This window comes from Octopus bimaculoides, chromosome 2 (genome assembly GCF_046866305.1).
Source record: "Octopus bimaculoides isolate indiv1 chromosome 2, ASM4686630v1, whole genome shotgun sequence".
NCBI classification, from domain to species: Eukaryota; Metazoa; Mollusca; class Cephalopoda; order Octopoda; family Octopodidae; genus Octopus; species Octopus bimaculoides.
This window is the reverse complement of record NC_142929.1, coordinates 72,895,651-72,918,475: the sequence shown is the minus strand read 5'-3', so window position 1 is coordinate 72,918,475 and position 22,825 is coordinate 72,895,651. Positions and strand designations below refer to the sequence as shown.

General features: G+C 37.5%; 1 protein-coding gene across 1 annotated transcript; it reads left to right on the top strand.

Moving 5' to 3' along the window:
• Positions 1 to 2,945: 2,945 nt before the first annotated feature.
• LOC106882581 (ribosome biogenesis protein NSA2 homolog) lies at positions 2,946 to 20,803 on the top strand. Its single transcript, XM_014933307.3, has 10 exons — positions 2,946 to 3,082; positions 4,677 to 4,744; positions 6,455 to 6,520; positions 7,773 to 7,826; positions 8,944 to 9,094; positions 10,687 to 10,771; positions 12,476 to 12,570; positions 16,548 to 16,688; positions 18,177 to 18,228; positions 20,698 to 20,803. The coding sequence occupies exons 1-10, from the start codon at positions 3,080 to 3,082 to the stop codon at positions 20,763 to 20,765; spliced, it is 783 nt and encodes a 260-aa protein (XP_014788793.1). The 5' UTR covers positions 2,946 to 3,079; the 3' UTR covers positions 20,766 to 20,803.
• Positions 20,804 to 22,825: the final 2,022 nt, after the last annotated feature.

The window sequence follows — 22,825 nt, the reverse complement described above, 5'->3', positions numbered from 1 at the left end:
AGGTTTTTTTTTATAGTTCCAACAAATTCTGCTTATGAGATTATGGTTGGCTCAAAACCTATAATTAAAGACACTTGTCCAAGGTGCCATGCTGTGGGACTGAACCCAGAACTACATGGTTGGGAAGCAAGCTTCTCAACCTCTCAAAAACAAGTAAGAGTTAAACAACAGGAAGGGGTCCGCCTATAGCAGGGTTTTTACCCATGGGTCCCTTTAGTCTCTATTTTACTTGGATAGACCCTTGTGGCCATTTAATGTTTAAAAAATCATTTTTATAGTTAAATATTATTAGGAATTTTATGAAAACATTTTTTTAATATTTTGTGTATTGTAGAAGTAAATCCAATTTATTACAGATATATTTTTAATGATAAAATCGTATTTGGAACCTGGTTGAGAACCACTGATCTATGAAGCAGTTCCTGAATAAATCATTTGCACTGACACACACACACATATATATATATATAAAACCTGCATTTAGATTTTTCTGTTTACACATATACAAATGCGTACACATGCACACACTCACAAGTATCTACATGTATAGTGTGAATATTCAGACCCTTGACACAGACAATACTGCTATATAAGTCACAATATGTTACTCAGATGTCAACATCTTCGTCATCATTATTGTTTAAAATCCGTTTTCTATGCTGGCATGGGTTGAATGGTTTGACTGAAAACTGGTAAGCTGGGGAGCCTTTCTAACACCAACCACTCCAAGAGAATAGGAAGTAGTAGGTGGGTAGAGCTTGAATGGGAGAAAGAGGGACAGGGAATATAATCCTTTCTACTATAGGCACAGGCATGAAATTTTGGGGGAGGGGACTAGTTGATTACATCGACCCCAGTGATACTTAATTTATCGATCCCAAAAGATGAAAAGCAAGATCAACCTCGGTGGAGTTTGAATTCAGAACATAAGGATGGACAAAATGCTGCTAAGCGTTCTGCCTGGCTTGCTAATACTTCTGCTGGTTTGCCACCTTAAAGGAAACAGGTAGAGAATATAATGAAGAAGTGTTGAGGAATGGTAAGTTGGGAAAAAGGAAGAATAAATGCAACTGTAGAAATTGCCTAAGGTTGAGATGTCATTGGTTAATGTTACATGATATGATGAGGAGAGTTAAGGGAGAGGAAATGACCAACTTCAGTAAAAGGGGGCTGTATACCATGCTTCTGCTAATTTTTTATGGGGCCTATGTAAATATAAATGCAAGAAGGTATAGCCACCCATCCAGCTCCTTGCCTAAGCAGGATGTCAACAATGTACTGGCTGGTAAGAGGGGGGGGCTGGCACTTGTCATAACAAGGTAGACTAGAACAACCTAAAATAAAGTTCTATACTCAAAGCATAACACACAACCTGGTCCAAGAATCGAATCCCTGACATTATGATAATAAGCTGAACACTCTCACTACTAAGTCATCCTCATCATTTAACGTCCACTTTCCATGCTAGCATAGGTTGGGTGATTTGACTGAGGACTGGTGAAACCAGATGGCTACACCAGACTCCAATCTGATCTGGCAGAGTTTCTACAGCTGGATGCCCTTCCTAACACCAACCGCTCCAAGTGTGTAGTGGGTGCTTTTTACGTACCACCGGCACGAGGGCCAGTCCGGCGGTACTGGCAACGGCCACCCTCAAATGGTGTATTTTACGTGCCACCTGCACAGGAATCAGTCCAATGTTTTGTTCCCATGCCACCGGCACAAGTTGTCAAGCAGTGGTTGTGAACACACACACACACATTTACACACATATACGATGGTCTTCTTTGAGTTTCCGTCTACCAAACCCACTCACAAGGCTTTGGTTGGCCTGAGGCAACAGTAGAAGACACCTGCACAAGATGCCACGCAGTGGGAGTGAACCCAGATCTATGTGATAGGGAGGCTACTTACAATACAGCCATGCCAGCTCGAAATTTTTTTATTTTCTGTAAAGTACAATAATATACATAACCTATGTTGCAGAAAAATTCATGTTAATTTAAATAAAGTTCACTTCTGATGGAGCAAACCTATGAGAAGGGTTGTTGTTATTGTTTAACCCAAAGTTAGCCACTAAAAAGCACCCACTACACTCTCTGAGTGGTTGGCGTTAGGAAGGGCATCCAGCTGTAGAAACTCTGCCAAATCAGATTGGAGCCTGGTGTAGCCATCTGGTTTCACCAGTCCTCAGTCAAATCGTCCAACCCATGCTATCATGGAAAGCGGACGTTAAACGACGACGATGATGATGATGATGATGTTGTGACTTCATTAGTGCTGGTGCCATGGAAAAAAAACTGCACCCAGTACATTCTGTAAAGTGGTTTGGTATTAGGAACGACACCAAGCTGTAGAAAATTTGCCAAAATAGACACAGCTGTCTGACTAATGCATCCCGATGAACTGTTTGACTCTAATCCCAACATAGAATATGGACATTAAATGATGATGATGATATAATGTATCCTGTTTGGTTTAGCTCGTAATGTCAAACACTAAGCAACAAGATTCTAGAATACGTCCTTTTATTCTAATATCTTCTTCATTTGAACTGCTGTATACCATGCTTCTGCTAATTTTTTATGGTGCCTATGTAAAATTACCTGATGGAGCAAACCTATGAGAAGGGTTGTTGTTATTGTTTAACCCAAAGTTAGCCCTTATTGAGCAGATCTGTGATCAAAAGTGTTCCACTTACGGCCATTACGTTTTTTTTCATTGAGGTATTGTGTATCTATAACAGCTTTATCAAATGTAACACTCTATTTTAAGATTGCAGGTTTAAATTTGAGGCAGATTTTACTGCTATTGTTGGAAAATCCATCATCCGCAGATAGGTCCCTGATAGTTTTGTATATGTGCGTGTTTGCATGGGTGTGTGTACGTATGTTTGACGCAATTTCAAGCAGACGCCATAATAATGTGTGACTTAATTACCCTTACGGACATGCGCACAAGAAACTTCCTTTCAAGGTGTCACGCTCCTCGGTCGCTGACACGAAATTTGTTTTTCTTGTCAAAAACAAATTAATTTCCCACGTTTTAGAAGAAAGGATCATATTTATAACAACCAAACATGGTAAGTAAAGTTTATAATAAAATATTTCCACCATTTAATTATCATAGAATACTTTAAGAGTTTATATTATCGTTAAATATTTGTCGACACGTGTGGATATTTGGTTTATACAAAACACTCCATTAAACAATTTTCCCCAAAACTTTTGGTATCTGCCAAATATATTATAGAAGTATATAATGGCTACATTTCCTATTATGTTAGGAAATTATTTGTTTAGGTAATTTCCTATTGGACGTTCGTAAAATCATAGTGATCCCAAAAGTTTATTTCGATATAATATTTCATAATTATAAGTAGTACACACTGCGAACAGCGATTAAAAAGTGAGGAAAAACGTTAGACTTATTTTGAATAGAGTTTTTTCCCTGGGCACTACAATCCACGGCAGGCATACCAAGCAATTACAAATCTCTGAGTTTGACAAAGATTGGGCCAGTGTCGTAATTGTATGCTTTTCATTGAGTATCTGCTGATCTGTAAGTATTGCGTTGGGATTCACAATAAATCAAGGAGCAGCAGGGTGTCCACAAGACATGTTAATCGAGTTGAAATTGAAACAAACAAATTCAAATTTAAGCACGTCAAATAGGAAATTACCGTTGTTTTTTACAACGAGGTATTTTATTACGCTTCATTATGTGTGTACTTCGAAAATTATGTGTCAATAAAAATATTATTTACTATTAATATTGTCTGGATATTGCGTCAAGACAACACAATCCCTGTTAAAGAAATCGGGTTGACAGAAACTGTGGATCCCTGTCGGATATATATTTCTGTTGGAATATACTGTGTTCCACTTAATTTTGAAAATAATGAATTCTGTAAAATAATTTTGTCATTATTAATCTGGTGTTTAGAACAAACATAAGATTTTGTTGAAGAATTTTACTCTAGATCATTTTAAAACAATGTATTTGTATCATTGAACCAAAGTGATCTCAGGTGGGTTGGTAATCAAAGGTGGTCAGACATTCAACATAACCAATAATTATATCTATGTAGGTGAGTTGTACGAGTGCAGCTAAACAAATGAAGTTTTATGGAATATGAAGGAATTACTACTCCAATGTTTTCTGTAACTGTTAAGCTCCATACTGTTATACATGGAGAATTGGGAAGAGTATCGTGATTAGCATAGGACTGCTATAAACCTGATGTTAAATTGAATGGCATCGAATGTAATAAATCATGAACGTTTTGATTTTTGTTGTTCACCGTGCATATGATGATATCGGTTGGCAGATATCAATATTGGTCGACAAACAGTTCACTGAAGTTATAAACACAAGTCAATGCTCGTCTTATATTCATCAGTGCCTCTGGCTGATGAGATACATTGATGTTGAAACGCTGGGTTGCTTCAGAGCCTCTTGGATTAATGAATCAAATGCTATGAACACACATTTATCATAAAGGAGAAGCTGTTCTGTAACGAAACAATAATGATTAGCATTTTAATATTTGAATTTACTGGACCATATTAAAAATAAATATGCAAATCCTGGTTTAACGTAATGTCAAACATCTATTTATACTGAATTTGTTAAAATGTTTCTTTTAAAACCTTTAAATTCTCTTAATATTTCAGCCGCAGAACGAACATATTGAACTCCACCGTAAACGTTACGGACGTCGGTTTGACTATGAAGAAAAAAAGTGAGCCATTTATGTTTACATTTCTTTTAAGATAGTGGTAGAAGTAGATTGTGTCATTTAAAATTCTTGCACACTATGAATTGACTAATCTACGAGCTGTCTTTAGGAGCTAGATATTTACAAAACACACATATATAGACGCAGGTATGGGTTTGGTACCACTCTTTGGCATTACAAGTGTTTTGAATACCCCAGAGTGGATTTGGTAAATGGAAACCTGTTGTGTGTTTGTATATATATATATATACATACACACACATTGTATTTGATGCTATAAAAGCACACTCCAATTTAATAGCACATATTGAAGAAAAAGTTTTCAATGTATTTAAGCACTCGAGTATAGAGTCCAATTTTCACATATAGGAGTGATTTTTGGCGGGGAGACATTTGTCTGGAAAAAATGGGCATCTTAAATATGGCATGTGTGTATGTATGTATGTGTATATATATATATATATATATATATATATATATATATATATACACACATTTTATGTCTCTATTTTTCAATACTGGCATAGGTTAGATGGATATGTTATTGAGGCATTGTTTTATTACCCGTTGCCCTTTCTGCCTCTAATCTTTACCTGTTATTTAAAGTAAGAAGCCCACATATCTGTACATACACACAAGCAAGGAAACATATCTCTCAGGCTCTATATACTTTCTTGCAAATGTGTGTGTGGGCTTAGCCATGTAGTTTCCTCATTCCAAATGAATCTTGCCAGTATTCTCTCATGCATAACCAATGTCAGATGAAAGTAATTGCAAATGTTAAACTATGACACCGGAAGACAGTTGGAGAAGGTTCTATTTCAAAATGATTTAATACAGTAACACACAATTATAACTTCAATCTACTTATATTGGTAGTCATTACACCACATATTTGTACAGTTGCATTACAACATGTTGGTGAAATGACAGTGATGCAGATGATAAAAATATTCAAATACAAAACTAGACCAGTTGGGGAATAAATAAACCATTGCATTAGTTCTGATTCCCTGATAGTTAAATTCTCTTTGTATTTTTTAACATTACTGTCATTACTTTAACACACACCACTTATACTAATTCACTTCATAATAAGTATTTACCTTATTCTTTAAACTCTTTAATAAGCGTAGACAATTTGCTTGAATGCATTTTCCAATATTACTGAAATTCAGCCCAGCAGATGAGCTGCCAGATTTCAACCTCTATTCCACATCTTGGATGAAAAAAAAAAAAAATAGAAGTCACATTTAATGCATTTCAGTTTTTCTGCTTGGTATATTAGTTGGGCAACCAACTGTAAAATAACCCTTCTAAGAACTTCATATTGGACAATATTCTTGGAATGCTCTTATATTCCAATCATGCTTCATGACAGAATATGCATTTTAACCCCAGACAAAAAAAAAATGGAGCTTAAAGGTAAATTTAATTAGCAGCCTTTGTGTCATAAGTCTGTTGTGGCAAAGTTCAATGGGATAACAATAGCTGCTAGATATATTTCCCCTTGTGAATCCCTTCAAATTCAGTGCCAGCAAGGAAAACTGTCATGATCAAAACAGTAAGAAAAGTAATTAGCTAACTTTTACTTAAAATTCATCTTTTCATTTATGATATCTTAAATTATATCATTATCATTGCATCTCATAAAAGATATATCTGTTCATGTAGATGTTGTTTTATTCAGTTACATTTTCTTCTTTTCCCCAGACGAAAGAAGGAAGGCCGTATGCCTCACATTATGTCTGATAAGGCACAGAAACTCAGAGGTTTGAAGTAAGTATTACTTTCTGTATTTTGTTGACCTTCTTTGGCAATGGGTGGTGGTGGGGAGGGGTTGCTATTGGTTCACTATGAGTCAGTACAGTTTTTTGTTTTCTAGAAATATATTTTACCTTATTTAATACAAGAATCTAACAGTACACAGACTGATATTGATGAGAAATTGCTAATATTTAGTTTCTGTATTATCATGAACTTAACCCCTTTGTTACTTCATTTCTCTTGAAATACACTGCCTTTATTTCAATTTTCAAAATTATGAAACATTTAATAAAATAATTGTTATTATTAACCCCTTTATTACCATATTTTTGTTCAAATATACTACTTTGTTTCAATTAATTTTTTTTTTTTAAATAAAGAATTTAATAATAAAATTATTAAGTAGGTGTTTAGAACATACATTAACATGAAATTCTGATAGACAGTTTTAATTTATATCTCTTTAAAACTGATGAATTGTATCATAGAAGCAATGGCAGTTTCATGCAAGATGGAATCAAGAAGGTTAAGCTGGTGTTTGGAACATAATTTAACATGAAATTTTATGGAAGATTTTAATGTAGATTACATCAAAACAGCAAATTTGTATTGTATAAATAAGGACAGTTTCAGATGGGTTATCAAAAGGGATTAAATGAATTTTTGCAAATTTGGATATTTTTGGTGGAAAAGATGGGGGAACAATGTCTCCTCTTACTGCTCATTAGCAGTAAAGTGAAAAGGTAGGAAATTTGTCAGTCAGAGGCAGGCAAATTTATGTGCCTTGAATAATGGCACAGTATAAGAGGTGTAGTTGTACAGTTTGAGCCTATCACATATTCAACAGTACTTAAGCATTTTAAACCTTAAAGTACAGCTACTGTACTCCATTGTGGTTAACAAAGAAATGTATCTCCTGTTTCTTTATTGCTCATTCCCATTTAATGTAAATGTATTCTTTGATTTAAACCAGCCAAATCTGGCCCAAATATTTGACCTGCTTTATATTCAAACTGGCAAGATTTGGCCTCTCATACATATCCTACAATGTCATTCTAAACATAAATAGTCATGCCATTGAAATCTCCAGGCTACAAGATAATGCATGGTTAATTCAAAACATTGTGAATAAATAAGCATTGCAGTTGATATATGAATACTAAAGAGTTAATAATCTTAGTTCATTAATAATAATGTTCAGAATACTACCTTTCTTTTAAACTAAACCATGTCTCATTTTATTTAATACTTTGTCTCTTCACAGGGCCAAATTATATCACAAGAAACGACATGCTGAGAAGATACAAATGAAAAAGACGTATGTATTTTAATCTTACAACAACATTTACTGTAAATTTATTAATCTTGGCTTTTACTAGTTTGTCATTGGTCTGTGGCCATGCTGGGGCATCACTTTCAGTTTGTCTATTAAGTTGAACCCACCACTTTTATTGAATACAGAACAAGGCAGAAATGGAAGTGAACCTGGGAGGAATTTGAACTCAAAATATGAAAGACATATTTGAAAACCACCACCAAGTGCTAATATATTGGGTCATCCCATAAATAATGCGTTGATCAAACCCCAGCATGTGTCCAGTTTAACACTGCCCCTTTCAGAGTTTTTGCATCTCCTGATCCAAGCCAATTTGATTGTGTGTGTGTAAAAAGGTTGGAGCCTCCATCAGTCAGAGCTGACCATTTATCAGCATTTGTATGTGCAAACTTAGGTAAAGCTTCTTGTGAAAGACTGGCATTTGATCATGTGTGCAAGTGTCCCTTTTCCATGATACTAATGTTGCCCAAAGGTATGGCTGCTACTCAGGAGCTGATATTACTTGGTACCCATGTTGTTACAGGTGTTGCTGTTAGAATGCAAAGATCTGGAAAATAATACTGCAAGGTATCTTGACCAACACTATTAGTTCTGCCAGTTTGTCCCCTGGATTGCTACTTTTTCATTGACCCTTAAAGGATGAAAGGCAAAGTTGACCTCAGCAGGATTTGAACTCCAATGCAGGGGCATTCTATCTGACACTCTTACAACTCTGGTAGTTTGCCTTCTATGATTGTCTGCTGCACAGCGTCTGTCACTGATTTCACTGACAAAATTTGGTCAGCCCAGTACTGTGGTGTATAAAAACACTCGCTCATGGTATCACACAGTGGAGTTGAACCTGGAACTGTGTGATTGTGAAGTAAACTTCTAAACTACACTGGGGTATTGTGAATTGTCAGCTCTCTGTTGTGGCATCTGTTGAGCTGGAGTAATGCTTTGCACACAGGACAATGTAGAAGGCACTTGGTGAACTAAGACATGTAGAGCTGGTACAGAAATGTTGGGGAGAGAGAGAAACTAACAGCTAGGTTATTCTTTTTAGTGAAATATTTCGCTCATTTGTAATGCTAAATATTGTCTTTATTGTATTTTATAGCATAAGAATGCATGAAATGAAGAAAACAAAACAGAAGGCTGATGATGCTGTCCCAGAAGGAGCCGTACCAGCATATTTGTTGGACAGGGAGGGTCAGACAAGGGCTAAGGTTTTGTCGAACATGATTAAACAGAAACGGAAGGAGAAAGCTGTAAGTTATCACTTTCTACATTGTGAAATTTAGGAGATTTGGTCAAAGCTTTGAACTATTTAACCCTTAAGGCCATAACTTTGTGCTTAAGTATATATACTGTATTTGATGGCATATAAGATGCACATTTCCTGCTCCAAAAAATGATCTCAGTTCCTATATGCAAAGTTAAGATTACATTATGTGCTTTAATATAATGCTCTGGTTCTGCCAGTTTGCTATTGTGAGTGGATTTGATAGGCAGAAATTGAAAGAAGACTTTATGTGTGTTTGTGTTATATCTGCAGTTGCTTATATGGAAGTGTGGTAGTCTGTTGTTAGGTTCTCTTGTCAACAAACAACTTTTTTTTTCATAAATATGCAAATATGAAATTAGGGTGCATCTTGTTTGCCATCAAATATATAGTTGTTATAACATTTGCAAATTTAAGTTTGTGTCTGATGAACAGAAGTGAGACTTCTGCTTTGAGTAGAGCTCTTCATGTTGTAAGTTGAAGTTTGTGGCTAAATAGTTAATGTTGAATGGCATAGTTCTGAGGTTTTGAATTTACACATCATTACTTGTGTTAAGCTTTAGGTATTCTATGGCATCATAGTTGGAACAGGCAATCCCGTAACTAAGATTTATATTCTAAACTGACAGTCTTTATAACCAATCATAGTTTTACTGCTAAATCTTTTAAAAATTCAAAAGTTTATTCTGTCTGATATCACTGAAATGCTTGAAATGCTATAGAAAAGTTTTTTGTTGTTTTCTGGAACATGACATCAACTTAATGAAAAATATGTAATTTTTAATGAAATTTTATAGAGGTAAGATTTTGATGGACTAGATTGCAATTATGCTAATAAAATGTAGAAAAGTAATAGCATATATTTATTGCAAATATACATATGAGAAGTCGCCTTACTGGCACGTGAGAAGCAACATTCGAGTAAGGTCGTTGCCAGTGCTGCTGAACTGGCTCCTGTGCAGATGACATGTAAAAAACACCATTTGAGTGTGGCCGTTGCCAGTACCGCCTGACTGGCACGTAAAAGTACCCACTACACTCTTGGAGTGGTTGGCATTAGGAAGGGCATCCAGCTGTAGAAACTCTGCCAGATCAGATTGGTGCACCAGTCCTCAGTCAAACCGTCCAAACCATGCCAGCCTGGAAAGCAGAGGTTAAACGATGATGATGATGAAATATATTCATTTCAAACTTAGTGTTCTTTTGATAAAAGTTACAATATAATTATTATATGAATTAACAGATATTGCACAAAACAATAACTTATGTTAGATGTATGGTAGCCCATTGGGAACTATTCTGCATCTTTAGTATTTCTTACTCTAAAATGAGGGTACTTTATTGTAACCTCTTTGTGTGTATTAGTTTGATACAAAAGTGTAAAGCATAAAAACCGTTTTGATGAAAATTGAAATATTCCAAAAGCAAATCTGGTGTAGTACAAAACTGTGTTTAGTGTTTAATTTATTTTGTGCAATTATTGTAGAATTAACACAAGTTGATTAATTTTGGTTGCCATTGTATACATAGCAAAATTGATGTTTGTTTCTGTCTAAAAGTAATGTTTTCTATTTTCAGGGTAAATGGAATGTGCCTCTCCCCAAAGTAAAGGGTATCAGTGAGACAGAAGTTTTCAAAGTAGTCAAAACTGGCAAAAGACAAAGTAAGTAAATATTACTTTTATATTTTGGTACAAGGCTAGCAATTTCAAGGGAGAGAGTGAGTTACATCAACCCCAGTGTTCAACGGGTACTTATTTTATCAACTCTGAAAGGACAAAAGGCAAAGTTGACTTTGGTGGAATTTGAACTCAGAATGTAAAGATGGATGAAATGACATTAAGCATTTTACCTGCCTAGTTTGGGTGAAACCACATTTTGTTTTATAATCAGGAGGCAAGGCAATGATCATGACTCTTTACAGGGCATCTGAGTGTAGTGGGAGGGGAGGGAGGACCTGGCTTGTATACTTACAACAAAACGGCCTTGGCTAAAGGCACATCTTGTGTCAGACTGGATGATAGATTGCCTGCCACCAGAGTAGACTATGGTGGGATTTGAACTCAAAACACAAAGGTCCAGAATACTCTTGAGAGGTATCCAGTTCAACATCCCTTTTGTTCCACTAATCAGCTGCCCTGGATTGGTATTTTTCATCACCCCCCTCCCCCCAAAAATACAGATGAAAGGCACAGTTGAACCCAGCGGGATTTCGTCTCAGAATGTAAGGAGCCAGAACAAAATACCACTAGGTATTTTGTTGAGTGCTCTGATTCTACCAGTTTAACCATTCTGAGTGGATTTGACGGGCAGAAATTGAAAGAAGACTGTGTATGATATCTGCAGTTGCTTATATGGAAGTGTGACAGTCAGTGTTGTTAGGTTCTCTTGTCAACAAATCACCCTGGCACTTTGTAACTTCACAGGTGTTTGGAGTAAGTGATCTCTTAATTGAGAAAGTGGTAAAGTATAGAGTTAAAAAGGGCATCTGGTTGTAAAACAATGCCTCAATAACATGTTCATCAAACCCATACAAGCATGGAAAAATAAATGTATGAAGAACAACAAACTTTTGTCCAAGTACTTGTGTGTGTATAAAGGCGCAATGGCCCAGTGGTTAGGGCAATGGACTCGCGGTTTCGATTCCCAGATTGAGCGAAAACACCTAAAGCTCCACGAGGCTCTGGCAGGAGATGGTGGCGACCCCTGCTGTACTCTTCCACCACAACTTTCTCTCACTCTTACTTCCTGTTTCTGTTGTGCCTGTAATTCAAAGGGTCAGCCTTGTCACAGTGTGTCACGCTGAATATCTCCGAGAACTACGTTAAGGGTACATGTGTCTGTGGAGTGCTCAGCCACTTGCGTGTTAATTTCACGAGCAGGCTGTTCTGTTGATCGAATCAACTGGAACTCGCGACGGAGTGCCGACAACAACAAAAAGGGTAAAGACCTCCTTCGCCCATGAATGACCATGACCATGGGATTACACCTAAAAAGTTATCCCCCTCGACACGAGGCACAAGCTCACACAAAGTTGCTTATGGAAGATCAGCCGTATGCATACATGCCACCGATGTTACCCAAGGGAAAGGCCTAGTCAGCTTGGCACCAGTAATGCCACAACTCATTTCTAATGTCTTGCTCAAGAACACAACACACTGCCTGGTCCAGGAATTGAACTCACTACCTTATGATTGTGAGCCTGATGCTCTAACCACTGAACCATGTGCCTAAGTGTGTCTATACATAGACACACACACATACACGTGTATATGAGAGACACAGGCAGCTGCTATGTTTGTATCTCTGCAGACACTTGTAATAAATGAACTGAATGTCTTATGGAACTTTGTTTTCTATTTTTACAGAGAAAGCTTGGAAACGAATGGTAACAAAAGTCACATTTGTTGGTGACGGTTTCACAAGGAAGCCTCCAAAATTCGAAAGATTTATTCGGCCAATGGTAAGTATTCTAATTTGCACCTTCTTTGCTGCAACTACTTTGTGGTTCAAGTTCATTATCATCATCGTCTTTTTAATGTTCACTGTTCTATGCTTGCATGGATGGACAGAATTTGTTGAGGCGGATTTTCTTTGGCTGAATGCCCTTCCAGTTACCAATCCATGCCTGCTTTTAAGTAAGAGCATATCTTCCTGTAACCTGATATGTTTTCATGGAAGATAGAAAACTCATTTACAACTGTCAAAGAAACAGTAACACACACATTCATCTATATAAATGTATATACACATACACACACAAACGGGCTTCTTGCAGGATTTCAACTCTGAACGCCAATTGTCAAATATCACAAGACATTTCATGCAATGCTCTAATGAGTCTGCTAATTAGTCTTAACAAAATCCCATTGATTGATATCTCTCACTTGTATTGGTTTTGTTGTTTCCCTTTTAACTGCAGATAATCTAAAATATGGAATTAACAATATTTGCATCCAATATTTTCCTTGCAAATCAAGAAAGCACAGTATTCATACGAAGGTCAGCTGAAATGTTCAAAGGCTGGCCAAGATACTTTCATGGAATGTGATGAAATGAACTTTATTTTTCAACATAGTTCCCCTTGTGGTTCACTCTCTTCCATCAGTGTTACAGTGCTTTGGATCTCATTAGAGAAGAAGTTTTAATCCTGTTTGTCAAAAAAGTCTTCAACAGCAGATATGACCTCATCATCACTGATACTAGTGCCCAGCCAAGTGTTTTTTTATATTTTTATGAGCGAGATCGTTGCCAGTGCCCCTGGACTGGCTCTTGTGTGGGTGGCACATAAACTACACCATTTTGAGCGTGGCCGTTGCCAGTACCGCCTGACTGGCCTTCGTAGGATTTTCGAGCGAGATCGTTGCCAGTGCCCCTGGACTGGCTCTTGTGCAGGTGGCACATAAAATACACCATTCTGAGCGTGGCCGTTGCCAGTACCGCCTCACTGGCCTTTGTGCGGGTAACACTTAAAAGCACCCACTACACTCTCTGAATGGTTGGCATTAGAAACTCTGCCAAATCAGATTGGAGCCTGGTGTTGCCATCCGGTTTCACCAGTCCTCAGTCAAATCGTCCAACCCATGCTAGCATGGAAAACGGACGTTAAACGATGATGATGATGAGAACAGATCCTATTCAGGTTGGGCCAACTCAGGAGAATAAGGAGGAATGATCAGTCAGTTCAAAACCACAGTCACACACAGCAGCCACTGAAACCAAGGATTTCTGTACTGGAGCATTGTCCTGATGAAACAAGGTTCCTTTTGTGAGTTTTCCTGGACATTTGGGTCGAGATAGCCTTTCGTAAATGCCTCAGCAAACTCGCATGGTACTCAGCATCGATAGTGTGACCCTTTTGAAGATAGTCAATAAACACAATACCTTTTGCATCCCAAAAGCTGAGACCATCACCTTCCCTGCACATGAAACAACCTTGGTCTTCTTTGGAGCAGGCAAGAAGGGGTGTTTCCGTTACATGAATTCTCTTTTTTTCTGACACTCATCCTGGCTCAAGAAACATTCAGGGAAACCAACTGGATCTGGCTTACACAATGTCAGATTTTCTCCGTGATGTGCACTTATGATCAGATATCAGAAGACACTCAGCAGAAACCTTTGTCACACCAAGTTCATTGTGCAGAATATTCTCAACTGTCACATTGGATATGCTAATAACATTGGCGTGTCCTGCATAGGAGCCAGTCTAGCCAGTGCCGCTAGACTGGCTCCTATGCAGGACATGAAACTCTGCTTGCGAAGACCTGTTGGGGCAAGCGAAAGTGAAATCATGATGGCACCTGTGCCCAGTGTCGCCTTCCTGGCACTTGTGCCGGTGGCACGTGTAAAGACATTCGAGCGAGATCGCGCCAGTGCCGCTGAACTGGCTCCTGTGTAGGTGGCACGTAAAATACACCATTTTGAGCATGGTCGTTGCCAGGACTACCCGACCGTTAAACGATGATGATGATTGGCTATTTGATTTATAGTCAATTGCTTGTCATCCATCACCATGTAGTGAACATGATTGTTTTCCTCGATCATGGCAGCTGCAGGATGTCCAGACCTAGGACCATCTTCAAGACTCTCTGTTCCCTTCCTGAATTCAGCTGCCCACTTTAGCACTGCTCGAGCACCATCTCCTAATGTAGTGACTATGTCAGCATGAATGTTCTGCAGGTTACTTTTGAAGTCTTCTTTAAACAGTGAGGTATCAGTTTACCTGAAAGAAACAATTCAGTTATTAATAAAAAAGAGTTGATATTGATGCATGCAAGATTCCACATCTCTAGCACTACTCCTTCACAGTCAGCCTATGAACTTTTCAGCCATCCTCGTAGAACCTCATTAATATTTTAATGTCAAACGGGACTGTAAACATTGATATATCAAGAAAGATAACTCTCATGGATTTTAAAGGAAGTCTTCGAAAGTTAACTCCCGTTTTTGAATTACCTCCCTTCATTCCATTTCTTAAACAATACCTCCGTCTTGGCAAAGGCGGAAGGCGGAGGTATTGTTTCAGTCGTGTTTGTTTCTCTGCGGACAAGATATCTCAAGAACTGATGGATGGATTCGGATTAAACTTTCAGGGATGTTTGGCCTCGTGACTGGCACGAACTGATTAGATTTTGGGATCGATCCGGTACCGGGCAAGGATTCTGGATTATGGGCGGTCGGGTTCATTTTTAGTATTCTTGTTTGTGAGAGCAGTCGAGTTTATTTCAGATTTTCTCATTTTAAAAATCATCTCCGAATAATCGTTGAGAGGTTTGCGCTCTCTGTTAAAGTTTCTTTCATTTGTTAGATTAAACTCAATTTCTGTTCCTAACTTTTTCCCTTCTCAGCATTGTGGAAGAATTTATTAAAAAATATCACAACTATTATTAACGTAACATTGTTTTGTGTTTATAAATATTGAAGTTTTTGATAAGTGCCAATGCACGAAATTCTTGACCCATGAATTGCTCTCTAAAGTCTGTCAATTATATATGTGTGCGTGCGCGCGCGTGTGGTTAGGAAGCTCGTTTGCAACCACATGGTTTCAAGTTCATTCCCACTGTAGGAGCCCGTCATATATATATATATATATATATATATATATATATATATATATACATATATATATATATAGAGAGAGAGAGAGAGGGGGGTAGGTGGTAAGGAGGGAGGGAGAGAGAAAAGCAAAGGGAAGAAAAGAGATAGTGGTGCCTTTCTGTTTGTCCTACCTCACTTGGTCTGTTTATGTTTCTGTTCATCCGAAGTAACTAATAAATAAGGATCAGACTTTGTACAAAAAAAATGTGTGTGTGTGTGTGTCATTTAGTATTCATTTTCCATGCTGGCATGAGTTGGACAGCTTGACAGGAAATGGCAAGGCCAGGGGCTGCACCAAATTGCATGGGCTTTATTGGCATACCTTCTACAGCCAACCACTTTACAAAATGTACTAGGTGCAGAAATTGACTTGAGTGAAAAAAAATTCGCTTTATAGACAATATGGATGCAAACACCACTGGGCCATGAATGATATCCTTGGACTGTGGCCCAGTGGTGTGTTTTTCATATATATTGTCTGTAAGGAGAATTTTTCTTCTCTTGGACAGTTTTAGATGCTAATTGTCTTTCCATGTCCAAGTGCACACAAACTTGTTAAATATGATTATTCACACCTATATATCATATAAAACACACCTATTGTATGTATGTATGTATTTTCATCATGTTGAACCTTTAATTCCTTCAAAATTTTTTTTCTCTCTCCATATTTTTCCTGTTAATCCTTTCTGTTGAAGAGCATAAGTTTGAAGTATCAGACTTTTCCATTCTTTCTGAGTGTTAAACTAATACACCTGCTTATCGTTCCCTCCCGTCTTCATCTTGTTTTCTGTAAATTTGAACTTATATATATACATATATACATATATATCTCTTTCACAGGGTCTTCGTTTCAAGAAAGCTCATGTAACCCACCCAGAATTGAGAGCTACATTTCATTTGCCCATCATAAGTGTAAAGAAGAATCCAAGTTCACCCATGTACACATCTCTAGGAGTTATCACCAAAGGAACCATTATTGAGGTAAGGAGACAATATTCATATATTCACTTTGCAGCTTTTCTCTCTTTTTCCTTTTAATGTCCATTTACCCATGCTCGACTTGCAAGAATCAAAATGAAATTTATTGAGGTAGATTTCCCATGGCTGGATGGTCTTCTTGTCACCAACCCTCTCTTATTTCCATGCAAAGTAATGTTTTTCCCTAGGCCTTTCAATGCAAACAGCACAATGGCCAAATGCTTTTGTGTAAGACTGTAATAGGTGCATGTGTGGCTTAGTGATAAGAAGTTTGATTCTCAACAACAAGGTATTGGGTCCTAAGGCAAGTGTCTTCTACCATAGTCCTAGGTTGACCAAAGCTTTGTAAATGAATGTGGTAGATAAAAACTGAAGGAAGCCCATCATATATATATATATATATATATATATATATATATATATATATAGGTATATATGTGTTTACTGTCTCTTTGTCTTGATATCATGTGATTGGTTGTAGACGAGTGTTACTATCATACAATTAGTATCCTTCATTTCCAATATTCTGTGAGAACATGACTTGCCACAGGGAAATATTTATCTTGCTTGTAAACGGATGAGGGTTGGCTTCAGAAAGGTTATCTAGCCATAGAAAATCTGCCTCATTATAAACTCCATGCTCCCATGCAGGCATGGAAAAGTGAACGTTACAATGATGTCAATGATGATTTAGCTTGTAGACTATGTAATTGTAGGCAAACTAGCTCGATAAGTAGCTCAACTTGATTGTGGTCTGGTAGAAATATTACAGCACATTATTGATAAGCTACTGCTTAAATTCCAAACCTGAAACCAGTGACGTCTCGATTTGTAGCTGGGTTGCAACTGGTGGCATTTGTTGGTATTTCTGTCGACAAACCATGCCTGTTGCTAAGGGGGTGCACTGGTCAGCACTTCCCCCTCACTATTCACTGGTGCACTTATTTCGAAACTCCACTATACCGTTGTTGCAAATTAGTGCCCACCCAGAATATTCTGAAGGGCCCCTGGGACCAAAATCTGGTGACAAGCCTGCAACAAACTTTGGTCTGCATTTTTGAGGTCCTCTGGAATAAAAAGAAAAGAGCCATTACCTGAAAAACAGCAATAGATTATCAACAAGGAGTGCATCCAACCATAAAAATCCTACCTCAACCATCAGGCCATAACATCCTGCAAGTTATGAAATCCGTTTGTTACTTCTATATTTACTGAAACTGCAAGATTTGTGAACCCCTCTTTACATTTGTTTTAAAGGAAGTTACGACCTTTCTAATCTAAGGGAAATAACTTTAATCCCTTCGTTTATATTCTGTAATATTTATCATTAACATTGGACCCACTTGTTGCTCAACTTTTGTGATTATTTTTAAAAATCAAAACTTTCTTTGAAAAGTGGTCTCTAATCATTAAGTGACGACTTAACATATACAGGAAAAATACTTAATCCTATATTTTTTCTCTCTCTTAACAATTTTTATTCTATTTTAGGTTAATGTAAGTGAATTGGGTTTAGTGACGCAAGGTGGTAAAGTAATCTGGGGTAAGTTTGTTATACACTTCATTACAATAGTTTGGCAAATATTATTTGATCTGCTTACCTGTATAGTTACAATAGTAAATTTAATATTTGGTTACTCCCCTCCTCCTGCATTGAGTTGTTAGGAATCCTCAAGCATTTTGTCTTAACCCTTGTAATGATACCAACCTGCCTGATTCTTTGATACAAACTTGTTTTTAAGTGATTTAAATTAAAATCTTTTTTAAAAAATATTTCATGTTAATTTTCGCTCCACATACCAGTTTAATTAATTGGAACAATATAGTGTATTTCAACAAATCTATATTTAACTAAAAAGGTTAGTGTTGTAGTTTTATGATTAAGGATACACTGATTCGGTTGAATTGAACCCAGCATTGTAGACTTACAGAACTATTTCAACTACTTATAAACTAGTATAATGTGGCAACCTGGCAGAATCATGAGCACATTTGACAAAATGCTAAGTGGAATTTCTTCTGGCTCTTTATGTTCTGAGCTCAAATCTTGCCAAGATCAACTTTGCCTTTCATTTCTTAGGAGTTGATAAGAAAAAAGTACCAGTCAAGTACTGGGGTTAGTGTAATTGACTTGTTATCTCCCCTCAAAATCACTTGCAATAGACCAGATTTATACTCATGGGTTGTTATGATCTTGGTCACTTATCTTTCATAGAAACTGTGTAACCTGCTTTAGGGCTCAAGAAGAACTAATAATCTTGTATAACATAACATACTGACCATATTTTAACACTGAACTCTTTATTACAACCATTTAACTTGTCCTGGGTAGGACATAGTATTCTGTTTGTCTCAGTCTGCTTTTCATCTCACAGTTGCTTAAAGCTGTGGGGAAAAATTGTCAAGGTTAAAAAAAAAATGCACAACCTTTTATAATTGATTGTTGTTGTTGGCACTCCGTCGCTTACGATGTCGAGGGTTCCATTTGATCCGATCAACGGAACAGCCTGCTCGTGAAATTAATGTGCAAGTGGCTGAGCACTCCACAGACACGTGTACCCTTAACGTAGTTCTCGGGGATATTCAGCATGACACAGTGTGACAAGGCTGACCCTTTGAATTACAGGCACAACAGGAAGTAAGAGTGAGAGAAAGTTGTGGTGAAAGACTACAGCAGGGTTCGCCATCATCCCCTGCTGAAGCCTTGTGGAGCTTTAGGTGTTTTCGCTCAATAAACACTCACAACGCCCAGTCTGGGAATTGAAACCGCGATCCTATGACTGCGAGTCCACTGCCCTAACCACTGGGCCATTGCGCCTCCACTATAATTGATATAGAAATGAATTATATGGTATTTACATTAAGCAACCTTATATACTAACTGAAAGGTCCTGCTGTTATTGTCGTCTCTGTCTACCCTGTTACTTGGGTTTTGGTGATCCCTTGAGCCTGTATAAATTTTTTATTACATAATATAACTTGTATGCACTCACTCATAATGTGTTGGGGCAGCTGTAGTTTATTTAACTGAATATAGTAATTATTTCCTGCAGACCACCAGTGCATTGTTGAAGCTGACTGTCAGAATTTGACGTATGTCATTAATCAACAAAATTAATTACTGCTCAGAGCATCACAATCTTTGCCACTCCTCACCCCCTTACAGACATGATAATATCACAAATTGAATAATTAGCACACTGGGCAAAATGCTTAACAGAACTCTGTCTGTCTTTATATTCTGTGTTCAAATTCCACTGAGATCTACTTTGTCTTTCATCCTTTTGGGATTATTAAAGCAAACACCAATTCAGCACTGGAGTTGATGTGATCAACTTATTCCCCCCCCCCCCCCCAAAAAAAAACAATTGCTGGCGTTGTGCCAAAATTTGTGGCCAATGCCAGTGTTGCGTAACTGGCACGTAAGCCATACCATTCGAACATTGGGCCTCACCGAGGCAGTGACAAGTGACTGAGACATTTTGGCAATATAACACATTTGAGAAAACCTGTCAAGCCAATTGAGATCATAGTTGTGGCTGACACCAGCATTACATAACTAGCCTGTAAAAAGCAGAACTTTTTCATGGGGCCCTCAAGATATTTCTGTGGATCCCTAATTTACAGAATGTTTGAGAAAGTTGTTTCTAGCAATAAATACTTCAAAAGCAAAATTGTTTTCATTGGCCTTTAAGATACTACTGTGAATCCCTAATTTACTATTTTACTTGTGTGGACCCATCCCCCCAAATCTTATGTGCTCTCCCCCTTCCCCCAAAGGTCATAGGGACCCTGTTTGCAAACCACTGTCCTAGAGGGATCAAAAGCAAAGTTTGGCCTCAGCCAGATTTGAACTCTGAATATATTGGAACAAATACTGCAAATGATTTTTTTTCTCTCTTCCTCAAAACACTTCTGCCAATCCGTCACCCTGAGTAATTATTATAATAATGTTTACACTGTGATAAAATATTCCATGTTAATTTATCCTTTTTCTCCTTTTTCCTTGCAGGTAAATATGCACAAGTAACAAACAATCCAGAAAACGATGGTTGTATTAATGCTATATTGTTAGTGTAACAGAGAGAGGTGGGAATAAAATGGTTTTTAAACATAAAGTGTTTGCCTTTTTTTCATTGTTGTAAGCATTTTTCATCATTTGTTTCAGTTATTAGACAGTGGCCATGCTGGGGGACCATCTTGAAAGGTTTTAGTCAAACAAATTGACCCCAGTAGTTTATTTTTAAGTCTGGTACTACATATTCTGTCTAAATTATGGGGACATGAACAAACCAACACCAGTTGTCAGGCAGTGGTAGGAAAAACCATGTATTTTTGTGTGTGTGTATATATATATATATATATATATATATATGGACTAGGCCTTAAAAGGATGAAGAGCAAAGTCTCCTTTGGTGGCATTTGAACTTAGAATGTTAAGACAGATGAAATACTGCTAAGCATTTTGTCCTACATGCTTACGATTCTACCAGCTCACTGCCTTCACAAATTAGTAAATATTGAATTACAAAACATTACTTTTATGAATTGTGTTTTGCAACTTTCCTGATGTGAAATTGTGTGTTGAAACAGATCTTGTTATACATATTTCAGAAAGGTAATTTTTTTTCTTGCCAAATAAACACGCACGATATATTCGTTCTCCACTCATTATTGTTCTTATGTCCATTGTCTAGTGGAGGCCCAGTGCTTAGGGCAGCGGACTGGCGGTCATACAATCGTGGTTTCGATTCCCAGACCGGGCATTGTGAGTGTTTATTGAGCGAAAACACCTAAAGCTCCACGAGGCTCCAGCAGGGGATGGTGGTGAACCCTGCTGTACTCTTTCACCACAACTTTCTCTCACTCTTACTTCTTGTTTCTGTTGTGCCTGTAATTCGAAGGGTCAGCCTTGTCACACTGTCACGCTGAATATCCCCAAGAACTACGTTAAGGGTACACGTGTCTGTGGAGTGCTCAACCACTTGCACGCTAATTTCACGAGCAGGCTGTTCTGTTGATCGGATCAACTGGAACTCTCGACGTCGTAAGCGACGGAGTGCCAACAATAACAACAACCATTGTCTAGAAATCTTTCGTCACACACTTGTGACCTCTTCAGCGGCTCTTCCATCCCATGTATCTCCTATTTAGCCCATTCTGCTCAATTACAAGTGAAGAACGAATATATAGTGCGTGTGTTTATTTGGCAAGAAAGAGAATTAAAAACGACCATCTCAAAACATAATGTAGAATTATAAAACAATTTATGTGAATAAATAATCAATAAACTATAACTGCAAGCACAATGCTTGAGTTGTCTTTCATTAAGAAAGATGGGTTTGATGGGCATGAGGAAGGTCCTGAATATTAGGTTGTAGATTTGTAAGTTTTAACTATTAGTCATCACGTTCTGTGTTCAAAGTGCTTCTCTATTTAATAAGTAATGAACACGACTAAACTCAGCAGTTTTTGTTCTGTTATAAAGAGATTTATGAATGCAAACTCGTGGACCCTTAAGCTTTTATGTATCCCTCTCAAAATTTTATTCACTCCCCATCAGGGGTCTATAAGGACCACTTTCAGAACCCCTGTTCTATGCAGGTATTGAGTCTGCTAGAAATAATAAATCTCCCTCAAATCGCACACTACTCACCTTAAAAAGTGCAAAAAAAAAAAAACACATTACATAAATATATTTCCACAGATGCATAATATCTGAAAACCAGAGATGATTATAACTTAGATGACTTTGACCATATGTTGATTCAAACTAGACCTGTATATTGATGACCCAGTTTTCAAGTGAATCCGCCAAAGAATTAAAGAAATTCCTAATCTGAAAGTTTAAACCTAGAATCGAGACAGGGGTTTTAAATGCCAACCAAAGACGAAAGTTTTAGTTAATAGGTAAGTCGTCTACTATCGGAGGAACGGTCAAGCTCAGTGTAGCGTTTATTGTAGCCTGTATAAGCCATGGGGGCAATGACCATCTATGTATCATATTTAACGTAAGAGAAACCGTCGTTGTGACCAGTGTTGGTGACACATGAAAAACACCTAGTATACTCTGTGGAGCGGTTGGTGTTAGGAAGAGCATCCAGCCATAGAAACAAAGCCAAAACAGACGAGCCTGATGC